Raw genomic sequence first — 25,904 nt, 5'->3', positions numbered from 1 at the left:
AAAGCTTTTGACATTTTCTTTTATCAGAATCCCAATTCAATATTGAACTTTCCTACTAAAAAATGACTACTGTTAAATTTTAATTGACTGGGAAATTAAGTAAAATTTCTTTTAATTCGATAAATATAATTCTGAATGCAGCAAACATTCATCCTCATGTTTACCATTGTATTTGTAGTCCTCGTAAATCCTGGATTATATAATTATGTTTCTTGTATTATAAAAAAAATTGATACTTTTTTAATTCCCAAAAAAAGAATTTTCATCACAGTTTTTTCAGGAAGTATGAACGAGGATACAAGAAAATCTGCGCGCGATTCCGTTAAAAAAGCAGCTCGGTGGAGTGACCGAATTTATGATGTAAAATTAGTATCAATTTCCGTGATAAATGAACGTATTAAAAGCCGCAATGAACGTCAACGTTGATTTAACGGCAGCCCTTTATCGACGCCGTCTGGTCGGCGTGTACGGGATGGACTTCTAAAAGCCAGACGTCCGTCTAACGAAAGAGAATACGCGAAAATTAGAAATCCCCTCGGCGAGTGACGCCTGGCATTGACTGCTGCTTTACTTTGCGAGCAAATATTTAGCCACGGACTGGCCAAGCGGACCGTAAATGACGAAATAAGGACGAGAAGCCATTAGGCTACTATCTTGCTTTAAGAGCGAACGGGTCGCTCACCCCTAGCCTCTCGACCCCCCCTAGAGCTCAGCTTCGAATCCAAAGAGGTGAACGAGATGAGGCCACCTGGCTGGCGGCATACCGCTGTAAAATATGCCCCGTTTTGCACACATCTCGTCTACCCTCTTCCTCTTTCGTCTACGACCGTCCAAGGGGTTGCATTCTCTTTCGACATCGGGACAAGCTTTGACCAAAAACCACGATTAAAATCGAGCACGATACACGGGATACTCGTCTGAAAAGTTACGCTCGAAATATTTCGAAAGGTCTCTCGATTGCCAGGGGGGAATTTTTATTTACAAACGCTCGTGTTTAGCTTCGCGTTAAACGGATTAATTTTAGAACCAAACGAACGATATCTTCTCTCGATAAAATTTCCAAATGTGCAACGTTTCGGGGGGATACTCGGAACAGAAATATTGGAAGAATAATTTTTGTGAGATTCTTGGAATGGCACGTTACAGCTTTCATGGCGGACGTTAAAGAGCCTGTAGGATGTTGACAGCATCGATAATGCGAAAGACGATTTCGAGTAGGCTACTTCAGTCTAGTGTTAGAGACGAGCGCATCTCGAGGTAATTAATGGTCGAGATAGAACAATCGGGGGCACAGGGATCCGTGGTGGTTCGTATATACAGTCCGATAGATGAAGAGAGATCAAGAGCGACGCTTGAAGGGTGAACGCAAAGTCTCCTCGCATGGGCAAACAGCACCGTTGCGAATTCGAGTCGCCATTATCGAGAGATCGGTCACTGAGTCGCAATACGGTTATTCTTAATTGTATTTCGGAAGGCACTTGATTTTCCAACGAGCCAGAGACACGCGAAACTCATTAGTTAAAGAAAGCGTGTCGTTCGAACGCACGCGGATTTCCACGCTTCGTGGACGCACTGGATATTTCAACCCTTAAAGAATTTATTTCCAACTGACGAAGACGCATTTTTCCATTCGAATATCTAAATAAAAATAGAGACACGTATGTACAGAACGTAGAAATTTTTCTTCCCCGTGGTGAAATGATATTCAAATATTATATTTTAAATTGCTCGAAGGCTGGCGTGGGATTTTTACAATAGTTTAATTTTTATTCCGTTCGCGTAGAAACGAAGAACGTTTCGTTTGAAAGTGTCGGCATATTGTTGTTTTTCAATCGAACGAGAAAAAACCTACGTCGAGGCAATATATGAAATTTGGAAAAAGAAAGGAAACCGATCTCTGTTATAAATGTCGACGTCGATGGACGGTGAAAGCTCTGTTTCCGAAACATAAAGAGTAAAATACGTATTAATATTGTTCAGAGAATAATTCAATCGGTTGTTTGCAGAATTAATTACGTTTTTCAAACCAACGAAGAAAGCTGCGGATATTAAACGCTACATTAAATATCAAATGCTTGCAAATTCGATCAAAATGTGGGTATTTAATTTCCTGGCTTTGACTACCTTCCAGTTTAACGAAATTTACTGCACCGCATAATAACGAATAATTGAATAGGAACATCTCCATTGACATTTGTACATTTGCGTGAGTCGTTCATTACAAAAGCGTTCCGAAACTCTACAAACACGACTAAATAATAATTTTACTCAGCAGATAACAATTAAAATAGAAAAATTTTAAATACTGGTTGCCCATCACAATAGAGACTAATTTATTATCGTCTCAAGAATTTTCTACAATTTTCTCAACAATTTTAAACTACGTGGAATTAATAAAACGGTAATAAAAGTCAGAAAGCATAGAGGGGGCGTTGATTCATCCCTGGAACGTGCCACTTTTCAAAACTGATTTCACCTTCATCCGAATTTCTGATCACGTATTTCGACGCTCATCAGCATATTATAAAGCGACATTGATATTGAGCACAAGGCGAGGATCATAACAAGCTTGAAAATGAATCTCTTCGCAGAAGTATTGTACAATTCTACGTGATCTTTGACTCAAACCTCCTCTTCGATATTGAAAGATCAATATTTAAACTTTTCCAAGAATTCTTGTTAACGTATTATGTATGTTGCCACTTAAATAAAAAAGAATATGTTCCTTTAGAAAACGAAACCTCGTAGCAAAATATTTTATTCAAAGTTTTCGATTCATTTCTGTTCAGAGAATAACCAAAGATTGCACGATTAATAATTCTAATACACTTTCTCTATTGTGAAAGAGAGCCACGGAGATATCAAATATTTAAAATCCACCGTTCATATTAGTATTTGTAGTAAGCCTGGGATTAAGCATATCACCAACGAATTATTTTCACCGAGAATTATATTTTCATTCGCAATATTATTTGATAATTTCGAACGCGTTGATTAAATAATATATCGAATCACGGACGTTTATTCGGTTTCCGAGATTTCAACGCGTTAATATGTCCACTATTTCTTCCCGTTTGACACATTTTTATTCCTGTCAGTCAGAATGTCCCGCCGTTATAAAATATATCAAGATAACGCGAAGCTGCACGCGAAGTTCTTTATTCACTTACCGCGTTCGATATTTCACGCGACTACGGCGCGCAAGAAAAATGTTTATTGGAAAACCTGAAAAATTGATATCTCGCACGGCAAACTCTGGACAGGTTTTGAAATACATCACCGTGTTCGACGTCAAAATGGGAATTTGTAGCACGGCGAGCTCTATTCGAAAGACTAAAAATGAACAAAGATAAACGGATGGCGACGAAGATTTATAGAAATATTTTAAATTTCAAACGTGATCTTTGTCGTCCGATTGCGACGATTAAATTCTATCATCGAACCGCTAAAAATAATTTAAAAAGAATCTTTAATTACATCGATACGTTTGTTCGAAGCGTCTATGATTGTAATTCTGTTAATAACGGGCAGGAAAAGATATTGGGAAACAGAATGTGAATGTACTTTGAAAAGTAGATATAGAGAAAAGCAAATACAAATATGGTAAGATCCGAGTAAACTTCATTTATCGGGATAACCACATTGAAATTGCTTTTCATCCAGATCCGCAGTATATAATCCATCGATGCACTTGGCGTACACGTTTAATTCCCATGACTATAACAATGATTACGAAGTTAATCGAAATATGCAGACGTTACGATTTCCATTCGCGCGATCAACAACAAACATTCATCGGATATTTAAATATTTATTTAAACGCGGACACGGATTATTTACCGGCGCGTTACACTCAAACATTTAAAAGTAATAATATATTCTATAAAAAAATTCGTGCGACGGAGGGTTAAAATATTCTCAACGATGCTAAAACACAATAACTTCACAGAGATTCAAATTTCACGCTACTCAAACAAATCTCGAGTTCGCTAAATCGCTTTCCCAGACTACAATTCGAGTTTTCAATTCTTTCGATTTGTACCCATTTCATCTCATATTAAAAATACGGGAACTACTGTGCGTTCGCGAGAAGTTGGTAAGCGAAAGGAATGCGGGTCTGATTGGGTCCCCACTCTAGTTTAGAGTTTGGCCAGCCCACGGTCCCTTCGCGCGTCGCTATTGGCTGAAATGACGAAAGTGGGGATGGGCAGAGCAAGCAAGGTCTCACTAGCCAACTTCTCGCAGACGCACAGTACATTATTTGCCAAATCGAGACAGAAAGAGCATAATAAATCCGACAAACGCGAGCGTTTTGAAAAGCTGTAAAGGGGAAGGCGCGGATAACTACGATGTAGCCTCATATGTTCGGATTACGAGGTTTCTCCCTTTTCATCCCTATCGTGCAGCTTGACCTCGCTCACATACCGCCGCCATCCTCGTGGCTGTTTACAGAGAGCCGTGTAATGGGCATCAGACACGGAGACACGTACTTTGCACGCGGCAAGCACAAACTTTGCGTATCCGTTCGCGCGTGTGTGCATAGGCCTGGGTTATTGCCGCGTTTTCGACGTTTCTGCAGCCGCGTATCCGCGCCCCTCGAACGACTAACGTACGAGAGGAGTAGAGGGCAGGGGCGAGAACCGAAAGAGGGTTGGAACAGTGTCTCTTTGCGTGTACGAACACGCGAAACTCGAGTTTCATGAGGGCTGCTACAGCAATACACATTCTACAGGGATCCGAATTAATGTTGGTATAGCCTCGTTGTATTTGCAACGCTGAGAGATTACCTTCAATTCCGCGATTCAATCCTTACGGATTGCATTTCGGTGAAATATTTTCCCCGCGGGCGAAAATATTCGATTCTTTATCGAAGAGGTATCAAACGCCGCGGTCCACGCCTCGGCCAAAAGCTTGAAATCGATTCTTTTTAAACTTTCGATGTTTAAAAATAGTGTTTGTGTCGTTTAAAAATGTATTACCTAAGATGGAGAATTTTTTGTTCGCGTCAATTTAGTCTAATACCTCAAAGATATATGCCAAATCTTTGCGTACATTCTCCGAAACCTCATTCGCTGTCTCTTAACCGATGTTCCGAGAAATTATGAAAGCGGCGTTCTAACTAGAAAACTATGCTCGAACGAACTTTAGCATAAACGCGCGGAGCGCAGTTTATAACGCAGACGAGATGCAAGTTTTCGAGTAAATTACTTGAAGCGTGGAAAGTAGAAAGAAAAGTATCGAGCGCTATTTGTATCAACTTTTTTTCGTGGAGGTTTTAACGTCAATAATATAAAATATGATCGACTTTTTGCAGGCAGTATAACGATGTAAATAATAAAACTAGTAGAGTATTTATGACTTCCAGTCCTGCAAAGTGTCGCGAATGTGGACTAGAACCATTGTTTTAGGTTTTCGTCGACGACGACCGGATGTTGTTTTGGAGTACCAGGCGTCTGGCCATCAAATGTTTTGGAAGATATTTACCAGAGTCCTGCAGAATCCGTACTGCACTTCAACTGATTCCTTTTATCTAACAAATATTTGCTGCTATCGTGAAAGTTCGTGCTAGGCGATTTGTAATATACGTGTAGAAAAGGGGATGTGAAACGTGTTATTTTATAAGTCCAGACTAAAATGTAAACAGACAACTATCTAGAATTTTAATAAAAAATTCTATCGTTAAGGCAATTAACCTTATTATCAAGGTCTACTCCTAACTTAAGATCTGTTTAAATTTTGAACAAACTCGATCTATCGGTAATGATATAAGTCATTATAAATAGGGATATAATTGACTTATACAATATTTTAAATTGGAATATGAATAGTTTCAAAATATTGGAATACAAATTTATTCTATAAACTTGTAATTAACACTAAACCTACCACGACTGGTGGAATGATTTATATTTTTTTACTATCAAAATTTGCTATCAAATACTGGTTAGCTTCCGAAGTAAATAGGAAACATATAACAAAGATGAAAGGAAAGAATCTTCAATTTCCACTGTCTTAGACAGTCTAACAAAGCGTATTAAAAATTATAAAACTTTGCACACGTGCAGTTCAAAAGTTATTAGCGTTTTCTCCAAAATTGAGCCACTGTGAGAAATGACAAAGCCTCCCCTTTAAAATGGCTTTTGGTTTTTGTCGATCCAACTTTCCGTTCTCAAAATATCGTAATTTATGTGAAAGGGTAATTTTTCTATTTCTAACGCTATCTCTCTATTCGTCTTACAAAACGCTATTAATGCGTGTTAAAAATACTAAAACTTTAAACGCGTGCAGTTCTGAAACTACTGGTGCTTTATCAATATTTGAGCTATTGTTAGAAGCGGTAAAGCTTCCTCTTTAAAGTGGCTTTTGGTTTTTGTCGATCCGACTTTCCGTTTCCGAGATATCGCAATTTATGTAAATGGTAATTTTTGTAATCCGACTATCTCTGTCTCCGACTAACGCGTCGGGCCTCTTTCTCTCGCACGCGTGACGTAGTATTTACTACTTACTACGAGCGCGTGCGGTCAACGACATTGACAAGGCCGTAGTGGACGTTCATTGACTTCGGGACGTAAACAATGAGACGTAAACAACTTCGGACCCTTTTATTTCCGGAACTAGCCACTGCATCGACTTGAAACTAAAATCGTCATATCTCCGGAACTAATTACGCTATCGACTCGTACAAACGCTCATTTTAAAGGGCATTTCATCCTCTATCCAATGACTATACCAACTACTATATTTTATGTTGTCTTCTATGTTTATTTTGAAGTTTACTTCGATACTACATACCCAAAAAAGTTTCAGCAATTCCTGTTGATTATACGATTGATGTGCGATAAAACTAATTGAAAATGAATTTAAATTTCTATACAGGATGTTTGCGTAATTACTGTGCCATTTATCAGGAAACGTTATGGTCGACTCCGTTAATTAACTTTCTCTTTAATTTGAAAATATTCGTAATAGTAACTGGTTAAACGCGCTGGAAAGCAACGTCGTTAAAAATAACCACGTAGACTGTTCATTGTTTAACAACGGGTCGACTCGTCGCACATTCTCGTCTCAAAGAATGGCTGAGCGAAGCGAGACATTTTTAAGAAACGTGTCCGTGCGTGGTTTTCATAAGAGACCATGTTTACGGGACGCCGAATGGTAACGCCTCGCCGACCATATTGTGCGGGGGACTTTATTAAAGTCGTACTTGCATATCGCTTTCTGTTGCACTCATATCCCAAAGGAACCTCGCGTGGAATTTCTGAATGCATCTAATTCGAAGAATTCCGCGTAGGACGTAAAAGAGACTTTTATTTGACGGAGCATCGCGTCTGCAAGGAACGACTACTCGCGTTATATGCCTTTGAATAAAAGTATATCTAATGCACTCGTCAGAAGCTTCTGCCCAAGTTGCTTGCAACTTGTTCGGGCCTTAGAATGTATTCGGAAAATAATTTATTAAACCGAGAACGTCAGAGTTTTAGTGAAGTTGTGAACACAAGCATTGAATTTCAACAGAAAAAAGTCTACGATACCTAGGAAAATATCTTAAATAAATCAGTAAACTAAACAAAATTTCTAAAAAGTTCTACGAGAAATATAAACTCTGAAAGAGAACGTGATATATCAAACGAATAGAATTAAACAAATGTTAGCATTAAACTATGTTTTGGATTTAAATTGGATTCATATTCTACGAGGACTCGTCTACGGAATTCTAAGTTCTCGATTGGATTGTCTGGAAAGTTCTGGTTTGCCGCTCTGTTCTTCTGCTTTAATATAGTGGAAAACGTAATCGCAAGAAAAGGAGAAAAAGCGAATGGAAAGATTGATTGATGACGAACGTTTGACACTGACAAATGAAACATACGCTTATTGGAGTGCGCGACTGAATAAACATCGACTGTAAACAGCAGCACCGAAGAGAACGTAATATTGCGATACATTTTGTCCTGACATATAATAATACAATACGTTAAATAGAAATTGGTAATAATAAAAAAAACAGAAATTGTTGTAATATTTATACAAAATATTGACTTATAAAAACGAAACTCTGGCTCCCGAAATTCCCATCGTGTGTCGAGTTGTGCTGGATTCCTCCGATTCTCGTGTTACAGGAATGCTGTATTATACGGGGAATACTTGTACGTTATATAAGGTGTTTCAGAAACATATGTAAATACTTGAGACTCCATATTAAAATAATTAAGAAACGTTCTATCTTCCTTTTCGAGTTATAGATGAAATAAGAAAATGTTTAGGTCTGGGTTAGGTCTGTTTATCTCGACTTTTTACAGAACAAGCTACAACGATTATTGTGCATTCAAGTAAATTAGGAAACACCTGATATTCTCCACCGAACGCGAAATTCGATGTCGAGACATGCGTGAACATCTATCGAGGCACGTGGGGGACATTTTTGACGTTTTCTCCAGTCATCCATAACTCGAAAAGCAAGGTATGTAGGACATTCGTCCGTACGACGTTTCTTACTTATTCCATCGTGGCAGATTCGGCTCCCTAAGTATTTACATATTTCTCTGAAACATCCTGTAACGTTATGAAACGTTATGAAACGTTAGATGCAAGAATTGCAATCGAAATTTTAGCGCGAATACTAGCGTAGACGCGGCCTGGAATCTGGAGTAAACATCAGGACGCCTCGAAACCGCTACGATTCCACGATCATCGTCTTCGCGAGCTCCAGGACCGAATGCAAGGACGAATCCGTGGCATTCGAGGCTCGAGGACTCTGTATTCAGCAGGTAGTTCTCGTTATACGACGTTCGTGAGTCATGCTATGCGAACTGTGGCATCGCATTCGCATGCAGGATACCTCCTGGCAATTTCAAGGGAACTCAGAGTGGGAGGTCGGATTGCCGACATTGTAAACACGCCTATTAACCCGTACACGCGAGTCAAGAACCGCGCGGGCGAAACCTATGCAACTAACGCGCGTAATCTCGCACGATCGAGGCGTAAACACTCCCCAGCGACCACAAAACACAAGCATTTCAAAATCATGACTTCTAACGAATCGTTATTTTGTCCAAGCACACTTCGCGACTGAAATTATCTCTTAAGTTATCGTCGAGACATTTTTGATTCCTTTAAAGTTTGTACTTATAAAATATTTTTTATAATAAATTAAGGTGCATCGTTCTCGTGGATCCTTGAAAAGCTCCGTCATATCCGGTATGGTCTAGTGGCTAGGATACCTGGCTCTCAATCAGGAGGCTCGGGTTCGATTCCCGGTACCGGAATATCCCTTTTTTGTTAAATCAAACCTATTTATGCATCCAATCAAGTGACATCCTAGTAAGCTTCGATGTCCTTTCTTTACTGGTATACCAATCGATGATAGCGTACAGATAATCAGTAATAAACTATTGGATTGACTGTCAGATTGTAGCGTGTAAAAAATTAATTCTTCAAGATTGGATGTCAAAGAAAATAAATCTAGATAGAGCTCTTGAACATAAATTAAAGGTATGCTAGTTTCCAATGCCATAAAAATAGAGTTTCGATGGACAATTTGAAAGGTTCGACCTAGCAGTGAAAGTGTTAATGCAAGACTGTCTAATCTCCAGCCACTTCCTGTTTTAAGGAACTTGTTACGGGCAAGCCTTTTCAAGCGATTTGCTTGAATCGAGGGTGAACCGATGACTCGTGAACCAATTGTGACTCCTTCCCCCACTTTCTGTGCTACTCGAGTGTAAAAGAACTACTATCCAGAGTTGAGTATCTAACCAACGAGGATCCTGATGGGTTGTTTGATGATTTGCTGGTATATGCAAATGTATATAAGGATTTCGTGGAATTTTGAACGAAATTCTTTAACCTCGCGTTAAGAAAGCAGAATTCAAAAATACAGCTCTCCACGCAGAATGCATCGAACGGGTAACGGGTGCAAATTCAACGGTACCTTGACGGTCACGTATCTCCACGCCCTGTGATTATTGAATATTTAACGTCGGTCGGCCGGCGTTTAACTTCCTCATCCAACGGTGCGAACCGTAATCGGCGCGATCGTGCGATTTAACTTTGCTCTGAATACCCTTTGTCCCGAGATTTAGTGTTATCGATCCAGCCAGGGTTGCAGCGTATGTAATATGCCGTTCCGGTTTCCATTTCGAACTTATCACGCGTCATTGTACACTTTCCCCGATTTCTGGTCACGTTTGTCAAATCGTCGCACGTCTCATAGACATTTATCTGCTCCGCTGATTCGTAATCTTCTGAACCGACTAGCTGCCTATGATCATCGTTTGGGAGTCACGCGTATTTAACCCCATCGCTTTGTCTGTCTTGTTATTGTTCAGAGTTGAATAAAATTTATAGGAAAAATATAATAAACGTTATTTTAAATAACAGACCCTTTACAATTCGAACGAGAAGACTATTTGCTATTTAATATTTGTAATAAATTTTACCTAGCTCCGATCACATTTTTTTAAAGGTACGGCGTGTTTTTAGATGCAATATATATTATCTGTTATTTTACAAACGTATTTTGATTGAATCGACTAGTTTAAAGTTTAGCGAATAGTTTGAAAGGTTACGTCGAAATCTCGGAAATTGAGGATTTTATGAAATCAGAAACGTATCGATGCACCTATAGAGCGATTAGAGCCTGAAACTGACGATACCGAAACCCTGCAAGATATCTTACGGCCGATTTACGATGATTTATCGAAAAATGATTTATTGGAAAGGTGTTGGAAGAACACATATACAGAATAATATCGAAAACTTTAATGCTATTGTTTGGTATATACGATACTCGTGGCGATTGAAGTGTAAAGCTGACGATACCAAAGTTATGCAAGATATCTTACAGTCGATTTACGAAGATTTATCAAGAAATGATTTATTGTATAGAACTAGTAACAAAAGTTAGATATTATCGTTTGAAATATTATACCTATACTTTTATACCACAGCTTACAATCTGTAGAAATATTTTTCGAAAATTTTTACCCGGTATAAAAATGTCTCATGATTGTAAAAATTTAATTTATTCTTTAACAATTATGTTTCAAGGTATCCCACTTATCGCTGTTTTTTCCGAAGATATTATGATAACATATGTATCTAATGTATGTATTTTATGTATTTAATGTTAATTGTAATTGAACATTGTATAAATGGACTAGTGTCTGTTGAAATAAATAAATAAACATGTAGTGGATTTGTTATAAATGAATGAGTAATTCTTAGTGATTAATATTGAGTATTTTTAAATATTTGTGAAACTGTGTTCAAGAAATAATAACTAATTGATTTACTAAGTTCATTATCATTGTTATATATTATAAAATAACAATGCGGACGTAGCACAGTACTATGCCCTTCAGTACCTACAAATGCTTCCATGTCAATCCGGTATGGTCTAGTGGCTAGGATACCTGGCTTTCACCCAGGAGGCTCGGGTTCGATTCCCGGTACCGGAAAATTATCTTTTTTTTCATTTTTTTCCCCACTCAAATACATTTATATCGTCCATATCCTTCCCTGATCGATATACAATTTAACTATGAATTATTTAACAAACAAAAAATACATATTAATATACATAACCAATGTATATGCTGAAATTTTCAAATACTTAAATTGTATCTGTAAATTTTAGTTATACATGAAAAATAAAATGCTCATTTAAAATTAAATAGTACACGTTATGTTTTAATTTAAAAATGTATAGATACATACTATAATTCCACACTTTAAACGTTAATCTATAAAATCGAGGTCCAATATTAAAGGGGGAATATAAGAGTTTACGTATTCTAATTCTTATCGTCTAATTTATTTTCTGACCTTCAAGAAAATTGATTCGAAGTTAGCGATACGAAATTAATGGACAAGTTTCTTTGGTGATAATATGAATATTCTTAGCATATCTGTAACGAAAATTTTACGTTTAAATAATATTGTTAAGTACATGAAAGAACTCACTTGAGAGAAAAAGGTCTTGGAGGGCCTGGGCAGCCTGGCATAGGAGAGCCCATGTTTCGGCAGCGGCAAGTCCTGTTCCTCGCAGAGAAAGGACATCTCCTGCCATAACAGGAAGGCCAGGTCCTCCGCTTAGGTCGGTCTGCATCCTGCAAAATCAATAAATTGCATATTTGTATCCGTTAATATGATTTTCTTAACACGTTTACTGTGACGGAGGACATCTGTATTTACCTGTGAAACAGTTGTATAATAATAGATACTAAATTTCTTTTATTACACACTAAATCTTCGACTCACGCAGTCTATTTACACGTACAAATACGATGTATGTACCTTGCGTACAAAAGTATAAATTTTAAAAGTATCAATATTCCAAGGTTCAGAAAATATCAAAAGAACCTTCAAGGATATCTACCAGAATATTTCATGATCATTCGATTTAACAACTACTTCAACCTAATTCATGACTACTGTCTCAGGCAAAGGTAATAATTTCCTATCATTTGGAGGCCTTTGCATAATTAATAATTCCATTTGTAGGTGTGACAGGGCGTTTCACGTTTCAAAGCACTTGATACCACGTGGACAACAATGTCGGGATAGCTAAACCTCACATTCTTGAGCTTCCCGACCTATTCTCTATCCCACAAAATGTGCCTTTGTGACAATTTAATAGACAAGTGTCACGTTTATAAATTTAGTGGAAATAGTTGAGCGCAAAGTTAAAATAGCGTATTTATTGTCAGCAAAAGGCAGGGAAGTACCCCATTATTTAATATCCTTATTTGAATAAATATTTTTGATTACACGTTAGAATAAATAAACAATTCGTATGTTTCAATAATTAAAATATTAATAAATAAATTATGTAACCAAGTCTTCGATTGTTTTCAAGTGTCTTTGTCGTCGATTTTACTTCAAAACTCCAGCCTATCTTGTTAATTCTCATTATGAAGTTGGAGGGTTTGATGTTGTCTCCCTCGCGAAGTAAACTCCCCTTTTGTTATCAGTCTGCCAAGTATTTCGTTATTTCAGTTATCTTGTTAGTGTGATTATACAGCCCTTCACTATGAGAGCGTAATGTCCTGATACAAAATTAAATAGTTTCTAAAAAATGTCGAAATGTTCTGTCAATTAAAGCACCTGCCTTTACGCACACTTTAACCACTGTAGTTAAAGATTAACCACTTGTTCCATTTTCAACGAAGTGTAGAACAGATCTGCATGTAGGACAAGGTGAGTATTAGAATTTTTTAGTATATCGTAGACGTGAATTGCGAATAGTCAAGGGCCAAGTATTGATTCCTAAGATACTTCAGTTTGCGTTTCCCTCGACGTTCAAGTGCAGTCCTTAATTGAGAATTTGAGGGTTCTTTTAATTTGATCGTATCTTACGATTTTAATGATGTGGACTCGCGTGTTTATTCGATGTAGCTTGGAAATCAGTGTACGATGTGTCAAAGTAGCGTCAGTACTGTGAATCTATTTTCATCGAGTTTGATAAATTATTTTATTTAATAAATAAATTTTTATCATGGTAAATTACTTTAGTAATCCTCGATTTTAACTTGCTTCGAATATTGCGTATTGTTTGAAATATAATGGTGAACATGGTGCAGGTTTTCGTACGAGGCAAGCGAGTCTATATACTTTTCCCCATGAATTTGGGATTATATATCGTGTAATGAGACCTTTATTCGCGGATGAATCTTGTTTAATCCTTTAAATTCACTATCGATTTTTCATCAGCAGACAATACTTCGGAGGCTGGCACAAAACAAGTTGCGAACAGTGGCTGGCTTCGATGAAACAAGATTGAAGCAACGCGTCGCGCAACCCGCCGAGAACAAACAAATGTAAACAGGCCGGGGCGTGCATATTGGATGTATCGGGCTTGTTCGGTGCACAGCTTCGATTATTTCCATCCCTTTTGTTCGACATGTCGCTTCCGCTCCATTTCAGCCTGAGAACCGTGTGCCCTTAAACGGGCCTTCTTAATTATTTCGATCGCGATTGATCGTTCGATTCCATACCAGATTTACGAGAAAAGACAGATTTTCAATATCGCGTGAAATTTTCTTCTAACTTTTTTTTTTATAATTCATGATACATCGAGAAATTCTGCCACGTGTACACACATATGCATGGACGCTATCAGACTGACATAATCCTTTAACATATACACTTCGTTTAACTTGATTTTTTAATTTGAATAAAATGCTCTATTTTCGTGTTAGAATATAGGAAACATGGTACGCAGAATTTTCTAGCACAAAGTAACTACTGCCAAAAATGCATCGATGTAATCGAGTCCATTATTTGGTACAAAGAAGTATAAGAAAAATTACAGCATTTCGTTCTGAATCTGCTAATGGACTCCGTTTCAATAAATGGATTTCAATAACTGAATAAAATAAAATCAATTTGTAATTTTCAATTGTTACACGTGCAATATTTATACTGTAACCAATGTAGTAATTTTCCCTGGTTTGCTGTGAATTTATTATTCACGAGTTCGAAAGTACGTCGAACCAAAAACATTTATTATTATGAAATGAATTTTCCCTGGTAGGAAATCGAGGCATCGCTCTCGTCGAAAGCGAACGAAACTCGTCGTTTTCGAAGTGACACAAATTAATTTTGGATTTTAGGAAGTGTGATTACCGGCATACTATATGTATATCGAATTCCGATGCATTTCATTTTGCCACCGTTTGCGGGTCGAGTCGCCGCAACGACTAAACCGGGAGTAACCCTGCTGTTTGAAAATGAAAACTCGGTGGCTGAGTCTGGATCGATTTTTAATCAAACGCAGGATAGCTTGCATCCACGTACACGGCAGTTTTCACGCGTGGAAATTTGACGTTCGCAAACCTCGACGTCGAAAACCCTAAGACAATAGGCGTCAATCGATTCTGAATGTCAATTTGGCACAGGAATAATCGTCGTCGCCCCAAAATAATATAGCCAAGCTTCTCGTATTCGAGCTAATAGAAAAGACACAAGTTTGAAAAAGAGAAATATTGCTCTGTAAATAAATTGTCGAGCTTGAATGATTCAGACATAGACAGTCACATGTAAAATTCTGATATAAAACACTGAAAAAGACTACCAGACCGAAAGAAGTTAATTAAAATGTAAACCTTTGAAACTAGCTCAATAAGCTAAATAGAAACGATCCTCCATCGATTGGAACAAAAGTCCATTTAGTTCGGTCTGTCTGCCAGTCATGAAACATATAATAAATACGAGCATCGGAGAGGCTAAAGTGGAGGAAACTACCAACTCACGGAGACGATTGGTTCCAAACTGAACGAAACTTCCGCGACAATCGCAGTCCGCTCGAAAATTTCGCTTCCAAGGTAAACTTAAATTTCGAACTTTTCAAACCGATACCGATCATTCTTTCTGTGTATGTTTTAAACGCAAACGGTGGAAAGTTATCCGTCGCTTTCGCTCGGAAACTTCGGGCCACGGTATATGCAGAACGCTCGTCAAAACGTTTACATCAGAGGTAATTCCTTCTGCCCGAAGGATCGAAACTTTCGCGAGGTATTAGCTTCATCGCGACAAAAATGACGCGAGGAAACTGATTCTTCGTCCCCCTTGATACCTTGCAGGTAAACAACCCGATTAGAGATGAAATTCCAAACATTCAAATGGCATTTTAGTCGTACCAAAGTCCTCAAATTGTCCACGAAAACGAAAGTTTGTTTTTAGACAATTGAAAACGAGCATATCCACAATTTGTTATAGAACTTATTTTTACAGCCTCGTTAAAATTTAAGAGTCTTATCTAAATTTATTTTCTTTAACATCTAATCTGGAGAATTCGTTTTTCTAGCTTCTTAATATGTTTAATGATTTAAAATTTTATTTTATGAGGTTCTAAAACTAAGCTGTACATTTATTGAACTTGTGCTTTAAATTGTAATGTTATTATTAAATTTTGCACTCTGTATTTTTAACTTACAGGAAATCTGTGAACACTATAACATTACGAAATTAATTTGACAACCGTTAATAACAAAATAGTGTTGATCAATTTTGCATTTATTCCAACAATTAATACGTTTTACCCTTCCATTAGGCTAACGCACTGCACTTTATTACGTTTGACAAATTGTAGTCTCCTTTGTGATCAAGGAAATGCACAATAGTGGCGTAACTGGGTCATCGATTATCCGATACTTAAAGGAGATTGGAAGATTATTCAATTGGAATTATGCGATTCTCGGATTTGTTCGATGTTAAGATGTAATTCAAGAGGACGAAAAGTCCACTCTTTGCTCCGGCCTCGATAAAACCCTTGGCTAGACAGAAAAGTACAAACAAAATTGATATACAGATTAATACTTGTATTTAAAATTGCCTAAAATTCCTCGAGAAAGTCCTTTTATACATTAAATCCAATAGATCCACGAATGAATCTAAAATTTGTATTCAAACATGGACAAACAGGTCACATGGGTATGTGAATTTTCTACATTACTCCCAAACTGATTACTAAAGTAAGTCCCATATGTTAAGATACACTCTGTAATTATAAATTGGGCTAAACTATTTCTGTAGTTTTTAATGGGACTTAAATTATTTGCAGATTTACTAGTTTCTTTTCTTTTAATTCGAAAGCAATCGTCTGGATACTCTTACGATATCACCAAACCTCGACAACTGTTTGCAAATGGACGATCGGAGGTGAAGGCAACAACATACTCGTTACGAACGATCGAGGAGGAAGAACACTTAATTAGAGGACAATCCGTTAATGGCGGCACGAGAGTGCCTAGCCTAATTCTGTGAAATTTCGTCGACAAGCAAATCAAACTACGTCCAACGAGTAACTGCAAGTTCCTACGGACGATCGTAATCGAATAACCGCGCGCTGGATGCCATAATTTTTCCAATACGCCTTCGATATTGAGTTACCGGGGGTTATTAAAAAATTACCAAGTACAAGGGACGATCTAACGAACAGCGAAGTTCGTTCGCGTGACTAGTGTTGTATCAAAGAGTATTGTACAACTATCGATCTTGTGATAGAAATCAATTATTCTCGCGAAAACATTTTCGATCCATCCAAAAATACATCGATGATGATTAAATTACATAAAAAATGTCCTTCAGAAAAATGTTAATTGTGTTTCATGAATTTAACTTTTGTCCAAAATAAATACATAGTAAATTCTATGTATTAAGGAAAACAGAATCGAGAAGAGGATGAAGAATGAATCCAGCGCACGATGACAGCTGTCAAGTTAAATCGGTGGAATTTGTAATGCAAAATGTAGATTACGGGATTGAAATAAAGCACGTGGTAATTATTCCCGCTAAAATTCAATCGCCCTTTATTCGATTAACGTCTGATTCGTATAATTACCAGTTAACTTGTTGAAAATCGATGAACCTGTTGAGCCAAATGAAATCTTATTGCCAATGCGTCAATCAATGCAACGAATGAAAAGTCTACTCGAAATTCGTCGAAACCAATTTACGCGCGTTACAAACTATACATAAAGTGCTTCTGTTTTATCGGTTCGATGTAGTTGTACAATTACCATGAAAGTAAGCTTTCTCGTAAAAATTACAAATTATCAAAAATAAAAATCTAGCTCGAACAAGTTTCGTTTTGACCGACAATTTAATTCTCTACGAAATCTAGTTGCCATCCATTTAAAAAAAAAAATAAAAAACAACAACGCATAAATTGAACCTACAAAGATGAAAGAAATAGATCAGTCAATTAATTTTATTTTCTCTTTGATTCTCCCTCCAAGTCCCAGCGCGATTAATTGCATTATTTTAATCCAGAATACAGACTTTTCAGCAGAATCACTGATCGCGCTCGATAAATTGTTTGCTCTCGAAGTCCCGAATATCGTCGAACAATCAGCGTTCTGTTTGAACAATCGTGTCGTTTCAAAAAAGAAAAAATTGCTCCAATTTACCAATAAAAGTACAAATATTTGCAATATCCGCGGTCCCAGTTTGCGCGTCGCGCGAGCTACCATCGCGCGTTTCCCCGTTATTCGTTTAAAAACTCGCCCCCAAAAGCGAAAGAGGGACAAGGCAATGATATTAGTATCGCCAGAAGTTCAGCATTCTGGAAAATGGTGAAAAGCTCGGTCACACATTAAATCGGACGGCAGCAGTGGCACGTGTGCGTCACTCAGGCATCAGGAATTTAAATTTCAGCTTGGTTGTTCACTGACGCGCGGTCGGCCGTTCGATCCGATATGAAAAATTACCAGGCGATCCAAACGAGCGCCAAGTTGTCACGGACCTGCTTGACGTTTCGTTTGACACGAGACCGATGGAAAACAGAAGGCTCAAACAACGCTAATCGGTTGCAACTAGGTTTGCTAACGTACTTCTTGGATGGGGAGAACAGAATAATGACGATCGCTTAAAAGAAATTCTTAGAAATACGGTAATCCTTCTCTAAAGAGGTGTCTATTTTGGGAATCGTCGAGAAATGTTCAACGTTTGTTTACATTACAGGTAAAATAATTTTCACAGGTGGAATGAAATTTTATAAAAGTATTCTTGTTCCAGGGATTCTTGTTTAAAGGTTCAGAGAAGTTGTTTCCGTGAAAAGTATCAGGATTTCTGTTACTAAGCCGCAACTTGTTCGCGTGTTTATTTTTTGTAGATTGTTTTTACGGTCGCTCTGCGAGAGGAAGTCAACCGGCTGAGGCAAAGGAGGCTCGATCTCTTGAACGTTGAGCCGTGGGTATCTTTCCTACGAGGAAAATCCTTTTCCGCGTATATCCGGCTGCCTGCGAGTACATTTCGATACGCACGCATACAATATCCTGGCATGGGAACGGTAATATAAAGAATGAGTGAAGCTCCGCGAAAGTTGCTATAATATTGGCTGATCATAGGAAGAGAAAAGTTATTTATTCTGTACGTTCATCGCGGAAGTTATCGACGTTTTCCCTTCGAGCTTTCAAATATGAACTATACGAAGCTGCGCTGCTCGCGGAAACTTTCTCAAAGCGTCGTCGTCGTTGCACGAAATAAAATCGGAACGAAAGAATTAATATTTTTCACGTGCCGAGGGCTTTTCGTGCTTATGCGATGCAAAGTTAAAATTTACGATCCAAAATTTGAATTTTTAAACCTACCGTTTTTTGTAGATTTTTAGAATTCGAATCTTGTCCTCTTTTTGGTGCTTTGACATAATACACGTGTGGTAGAACTGAGCACGCGTGTTTAACTTTAGGATAACTTCGAAACTTTGATTAGATTCTATCTATAACTCAACTGGTTTAATAAGATCTCTCAAGCACTGAGCTATAGATGGGGATGCGATCAGACGGTTGGACTACAATTTGAGCTATTTATAAAAAGAATGACAAGAATTGATAATATCGAACTAACAAAGGATCTCCCTGAAGTAGTAATTCGGTAAAAGTACGTTTCTGTACTATAAATAATAAGTACATTTGTTCGAGATGTATTCACATCTACTATCGTTTGACTTTTCGAGGTAAAATCTTCGCGTAAGTTTGAAACGAGTTGAATTCAACGGAAGTCCTAGAACTTAAAAGGTAACGAGAATTCAAGGAACAGTTCTGGAGCGCTCGGTGTAAGTTGTAACCAACTGTACGCGGCGAAGAAGCATCTACGTGTGCGAACGTACAACAGTTTAGGAGGCATCGAAGGAAGCGTCAGGGTCAAAGTTCTTTAGAGTGTCAAAGTGGAAAGACTGCTCGAGGATGTTGCAAAGTGTGTGTACAAAGAGTGAAAAGTACATAGTTTCAGGAAAAGAGAGTGCAGAGGGCTAAAGGGCACGCTGTGTACCCTTCAGTTGTGTACACCAAGTATACAGTACCTTTCGTAACACCTGCAATATCCTTACTTTGAGATCCGATGGGAAGTTCGCGTAAACATGACAAAATTATACGTTCCTCTCCAAGAAGAGCCCTCTCGAAAAATTTAATTTACGATATCGATAAAAAAGTAGAATATTAGCCTTTTACGATATACGTTACTCAAAATGATCGATGGATCTATACAAAGAATTACCAATATTCTAAAAGCTCGAACATGATATACAAACTTTGCATTTAACAAAAATATTATCCTATTAAATAAACAGAATTTAATTTCTGCGTAAAGTTCATTATACTTAATTCTCTGCAAATTGTTTTGCCCAGTGTAATTATTACAATATAAAAAAAACCTATAAACAATGCAATTTCATATACAGGGTGTTCGGCCACCCCTGGGGAAAATTTTAATAAGACGAAAATCAAGAATACCAATTTGTTGATGAAGGCTTCGTTAAACAGTTATTAACGTTTAAAGTTCCGACCGTACTCAATTTTTTTCTCGAAAATGCGCAAGATTTCGGGGGTATGTGTAATGACCAAAAATGCTTGTAATTGACCCCCGCAACTGAAAATAATTTTTTTTAAACGATTTGACAAAATTTTTTTTCATAGAAAAATGTAGGCACCTACCCCCTGTCGATTTTTCTTAAAAATTCCTTTTTCATTTTTAGTATTTTTGTTTGACGCCCTACAGAAAAGTTGTCTAATACTTTTTTGTAGGTACCCATGAGCTCTACTTCAGGAAAAAGTTTCATTGAAATATATGCACAATTGTAGGAGTTATGGCTGTTTGAAAATTGGACCATTTTTATGGGGTTTTTCTCATTTTGCGGGGTCAAGGACCAACTTTTCGAATATTTTTAGAATTTATACATATTCCACACTAAAATACGCGTATTTTGCGTTTTTAAACATTGAAATCGTCCAATCCGTTCAGAAGTTATGACGTTTTAAAGATTCGCATGAAAATTCGGGCAGACATTTCTGGCCAGAAATTACATTTTCGGTAAGGAATTTTTTTCTCGAAACTGAGTAGGATTTCGGGGGTATGTCTATTGACCAAAAATGCTTGCAATTGACCCCCGCAACCGAAAATAACTTTTCCAAAACGATTTGAAATTTTTTTTTCCGTCGAAAAATTTAGGCACCTTCTCGAATTTTTTTCTTGAAAATGCGTAGGATTTCGGGGGTATGTCTATTCACCAAAAATTATTGCAATTGACCCACCTAGCTAAAAATAATTTTTTTAGAACGATTAGAAATTTTTTAAATTCTTAATAACATTTTAACGAAGCCTCAATCAACAAATTGATATTCTTACTTTTCGTTTTATTTTGGCCTCTATAATCTCCCCTTAAAATTTTTCCCAGGGGTGGCTGAGCACCCTGTATACCCACATGAACATTCTTTATTGTGATTGAATCCTGTGTGGAATGTATTTATATACAAATATTTAGGTTATACCATATCCAAATAGGAAGCTGGATAAATCAGGATCCTGTTAATCGAACATAAACTGTTTAAAGAAAATTTCTAATCAGGGATCATGAAAGTAATTATTCCTTACTAATACATTATTACTCGAAAGATATCTACGAATATTCGTATCTTGTTTCGAGCAACGAATACGCGAAGTTATCGATTGATATTTGCGAAAATTTTGGCTGTTGGCATAAAATTTGGGGGAAACGTGAACGGTAGGGTTGTCTCACCTTAAACATTGTCGATCGGCGCGCCGTAACGCGGTGGCGTTCTCGCCGTAATGATTTCGTGCGATGCGAAATCATGTGCCCGAGTGCCAGGCAGATAATACACGAGGCAGGAGACCCCGACGAGGAACAGGAAAAACAGGAACACGAGGTCGAACATCAGCAGGGAGTTCAAGGTCATCAGCTGCATCGTGCGCGTACAACTTTCTCCACCATTACACACATATACACAGCCTCGTACGCAAGCGCGTCGTCACCCACGTAGAAAATTTCACACCTTTATCGAACAAGATATTTAAACTCTTAGATCACTGCCTCTCATGGTCTGGTTTTGCACGCGAGATACACCGCGACAACCTTCGGAAATAATTTTCTTTTTTTCTCTCACGCTTCCCGAGAATAATTAATTCGACGGGAAATTTGAACGTAGCAATCCGGTGAATTAATATTTGGAAAGAATCACGGTGAATAATTGTGTACTTAAGAACACCTGATTTATCAATTTCTGATCGTGTAATTTTGATTTCATAGAAGACTTATCTACGTCCACCGTAGTTATTAATTACCTTTACCAAAAATCTATTGACATACGTGTATTATAATTGTATTTGACATAAAATTTCCATTTCATTATTTCTGTGGAATCTTGACGGCCGTAGATAGGAGAGGATACTTTAGTAGTCATTCAAAATAAGCTGATCGCAAGCAGCTGAAACGTTGAGCTGCAAATCGAGGCGTAATTGGATTTTCCGGCAGGGTTATCGATACCAAGTTATGCGTGAAACGTTAATACCGCCTCTATCATAATGGGCTATTTACGCGTCGCGTATTGTGATATCGCCAGTTATGGATAGTACTTTTACCATCGAAATTAATGCGACGTAATTGAAATTGTTATCGACTACGTTCCCTGTGCAAATATGAAACAGTTGCCGATTTTCAAACGCTGCGTTAAGTTGGGATACTCAATACGCGACATTTACAAAATCAATATGAATCGATGGTTCTTAAACTTCTTGGAAATATACTTGAATTTTGTGAACGAAGAATTTTCGTTACTATTTAATTAAATTAATTCAGAATTAAATACTTTTTGTCGAGTTTGATCAGTTCAAGTTACTCAATGAACAGAAAATATTATTTGTATTAAAAGCATTCGATTCGAATTAATTTTGTGTTAATAGTTAAATAATAATATAGAATAGTATACACCTTTAAAAATATTCTATTAAAAAGAGATCTTTACTATCTCTACGTTGTTAGAAGATATTAATAATTTCATAAAGAATAAAACCGAAGCAAGCTTCCATTAATGTATTATCTGTATATAACAATCTGAAGAAATAATAAGAAATGGATAAGACAGCTATCTGTAATCAGATTACAAATAATGACTGAAGTAAATCGTACTGAAAATCTTCGACGAATAAAAGAGGTAGCTCGGAAATGTTTCAATCGATCCTCCACACTCGACGGATCGTTCAGTACATCGGAAAGACCAGACATTCCAGTCTTTTGAAACACAATAGACTTGAACCATTAGTTGCAGCAGCAGTGATACAGCGAAAAGAAGAACGCTTGGGTGCAGTAGACAGTATCGACATTGATCGGCGATTAGATGCATCCTGCCCGTAGAAAATTTCTGTACAAGAATCTCTCGTACTTGGTCCAGGACAAGGATGCACTCGATGATACGAGATGTGTCAGAAACACGTACAGTTATTTTTTAGAAGCCAAATAAATACCACAATACAGGCAACAAACGTTAATGAATATAATATGATTATTTAATAAATGAATCGACCACTGATCCACGTAATTAAAATTTCGTATAACGTACGATAGGTAAACAATGTTTTGTCCATTATGGATTAAATTCTTTCAACGAGTATACCGCTAAAATTAAAAATGCATAAACCTGCATAAGAGTCTATAGAGTCTAGCTCGACTTTCGACGGACATCAAATAATAAAGAAACAGTTGCTGGAGTTCGTGAAAAAGATTCAGGTATTTGCTGTTTCATAATTTGAGAGATTCTTGACAAGGCAGTTTGTACTAAACAATTCTAGCCACTGATCATGATACGGACGACTCTTCAATGTAGAAATTTCTTAGCGAGGGAAAAATTGCTACGCTACCCCGGCGTCCCTATTTCCCAGATTTTCCTCCTGTGACTTTTTCCTCGGAATTGAAATGAAGCTAAAAGGGAGACGATTTGTTGTCGTTGACACAGTTAAAGCGAACGTGACAGAAGAGCTCAACAGCCCTCACAAGAAGACTTCCAGCGATGTTTTCAGAAGTGAGAGGAACGTTGGGGCAAGTGCATATTATCAGCAAGGGACTACTCTTTCAAGGAGGCTATTAATGTTTAATTCATACTTATTACATGCTTCATTTCGAATAAAAATTCTTATTAATATAAAGGTTGATAAACCAGTTATTACAAACGAAGCTACCAACGCATTTTTGTTTGAACATCTTCATAAGATATATAAATCTTTGATCGTGAGAATAAAATTAAATTTAACTAATTTCCAGGAAATTATATAACATTGTTAGAATTGTGGAAAAACAGCTTCTAAGATCACCCACTATTTTTCGAAAAATTCGCTTCACAGACATATTTATTTTTATTCGGATAATGAGAAATTGTTCCAGATTTATTAACGACTACCAGAAAACACGGTTTATTTCCAGCGATACGAAGGAAAATGTGCGACTTCGATCGACATCTTGTTAAGCCACTTGACATTATTTCAGCGTCGTTCGACGATCTCGTATTTCCGATTCGACGGCGTTTATTTCAGACTTTCTTTAAAGCTTGCGTATCAAAATACGGAAGTTCATTTTTAATTAACGAAAAAAAACAAGAATGGAGTCAACCTCGATCGCAGGATCGACAACGTTACGGTTTCTTTTTTCAATTTTGCGTAGACTAGTAAACGAAATAAAATTTTCTAACGAGCGTTAGACTTTATCGTTTAAAAAATTTGCATTATAAAATGTACCTAATTTCTGGTGATATTTGCATCCGTTCGTTCGCGGTTCTAATTTTGGCAGCGCGTTAATTCGCCAGAAATGAAATGCGCATGAAATTTTTAGTGTATACTCGATCATAATTAGCGCGAATGCGCTGTCATTAACAGCCATATCACGGTCGATCTGACTAAACGTATAATCGTGATCGAACAATTCTCCACTTACGCAGATTTGAGGACATATTGAAGGGGAACCGATTCTCCATCGTCACGACTACCAGAGGAAATTTACGGGATAACACAATTTCTGCCCGGAAGCATATTCTCGAAGGATATAAGCCCCAGACCCTGTCGAACTCTCCTTGTTCGCGTACATTGGAAACGCCCACAAAAAGTCGAAAATCAAATTACGGTCAAAGATAACAGCCATCGAAAACACGAGAAACAAACGTATCGATAGGAGACAAAGCATTAATCTTTGATTGTATAAATTAATTCTTCCTCAACCTCTAATTAATTCTGAGAATTCGCAATTTCAAGTATTTGAAACAAACAATATTATACTTTGTAATAAAAATTAATATCCAACTTTATACTGCATAGTGATATTATGAAAACATACTTAAAAGCCTTAAGAAGGCAAAGAGTTCACAACTCGGTCTACAGAGTCGATCTTTGAAAGATTTTTAATTTTATCGCATCAAACGAGAGCGCACTAATACAAAATTAGAGGAATGCTCGAGAGAAATCACGATGACGGACAATATGTCATAAATCGTGGATTGAACCTTCTGTTGAAGACAGAAAAATGATGTCGATGGAATAGAAAAAAATAAATAGTGCGTGGAAAATGTAAAATTGTAATGAAATTTTAAAATATTGCTTCCTAGGATTATAGATAGATTTATTTTGCTTTCCTTTCATTGCTACAAATAAGTCTGATCAACTATCATTTCGTTTAATTTTCTGATTTTATGAATCTTTTTAAATGTCGTGCAAATATTTGGTACCCGACGCGATAACGTTTCAATTTTGAGCAGGCCAAATATCTTTGCTTCCGCTTGATGATAAAACCAAAGTGGAAATGGCTAGCTGCCATACGTTCGGAGGCAAGAAGCGAATAGAACGAACATCACACTCGTTTGCCAGCTGTTGCATGCCTTTCACGCGTGTTTATCCGCAATCCATGACGAGTGTATTTTGTGCGATCAGAAAAAGTATACGCGTGCCTAATAGTACCTGACAGTACATTTTGCAATGTATTTGAGAAGTTTGATGTCACGTGTAAATGGATACAGAAATATTTCGAAATAAAACATGTTTCAAACGATATTTGATAAATGAAGAGAGCTGACCGACCGGTGGCTGAATCGACGTTCTAACGCGAAGACTGTACGAACTTAAACGTGCTTTATTTC

General features: G+C 37.2%; 1 protein-coding gene and 2 non-coding genes across 7 annotated transcripts in view; 2 read left to right on the top strand and 1 right to left on the bottom strand.

Moving 5' to 3' along the window:
- The window catches only part of LOC143345237 (uncharacterized), a 102,115-nt gene that overhangs the window by 43,600 nt on the left and 32,611 nt on the right, over positions 1-25,904 (bottom strand). For 3 of the 5 annotated variants that reach the window (XM_076772155.1, XM_076772151.1, XM_076772154.1), the window contains exons 2-3: positions 21,512-21,785; positions 11,959-12,104 (exon numbers count right to left, since the gene is read on the bottom strand). In XM_076772155.1, the coding sequence (XP_076628270.1) occupies positions 11,959-12,103 (145 nt within the window). In that variant the 5' untranslated portion in view covers position 12,104; positions 21,512-21,785. Of the gene's footprint in view, positions 1-11,958; positions 12,105-21,511; positions 21,943-25,904 lie in introns of those variants that run through there. The other 2 variants (XM_076772153.1, XM_076772152.1) reach the window with 2 other exon arrangements.
- Trnae-cuc (transfer RNA glutamic acid (anticodon CUC)) lies at positions 9,192-9,263 on the top strand. Its single transcript has one exon. It is a non-coding gene; the product is annotated as a tRNA-Glu (tRNA).
- Trnae-uuc (transfer RNA glutamic acid (anticodon UUC)) lies at positions 11,382-11,453 on the top strand. Its single transcript has one exon. It is a non-coding gene; the product is annotated as a tRNA-Glu (tRNA).

Source organism: Colletes latitarsis, chromosome 9, assembly GCF_051014445.1.
Source record: "Colletes latitarsis isolate SP2378_abdomen chromosome 9, iyColLati1, whole genome shotgun sequence".
In the NCBI taxonomy this organism is placed as follows: Eukaryota; Metazoa; Arthropoda; class Insecta; order Hymenoptera; family Colletidae; genus Colletes; species Colletes latitarsis.
The sequence above is the reverse complement of the archived record's forward strand: the minus strand, read 5'-3'. Positions and strand labels throughout refer to the sequence as shown.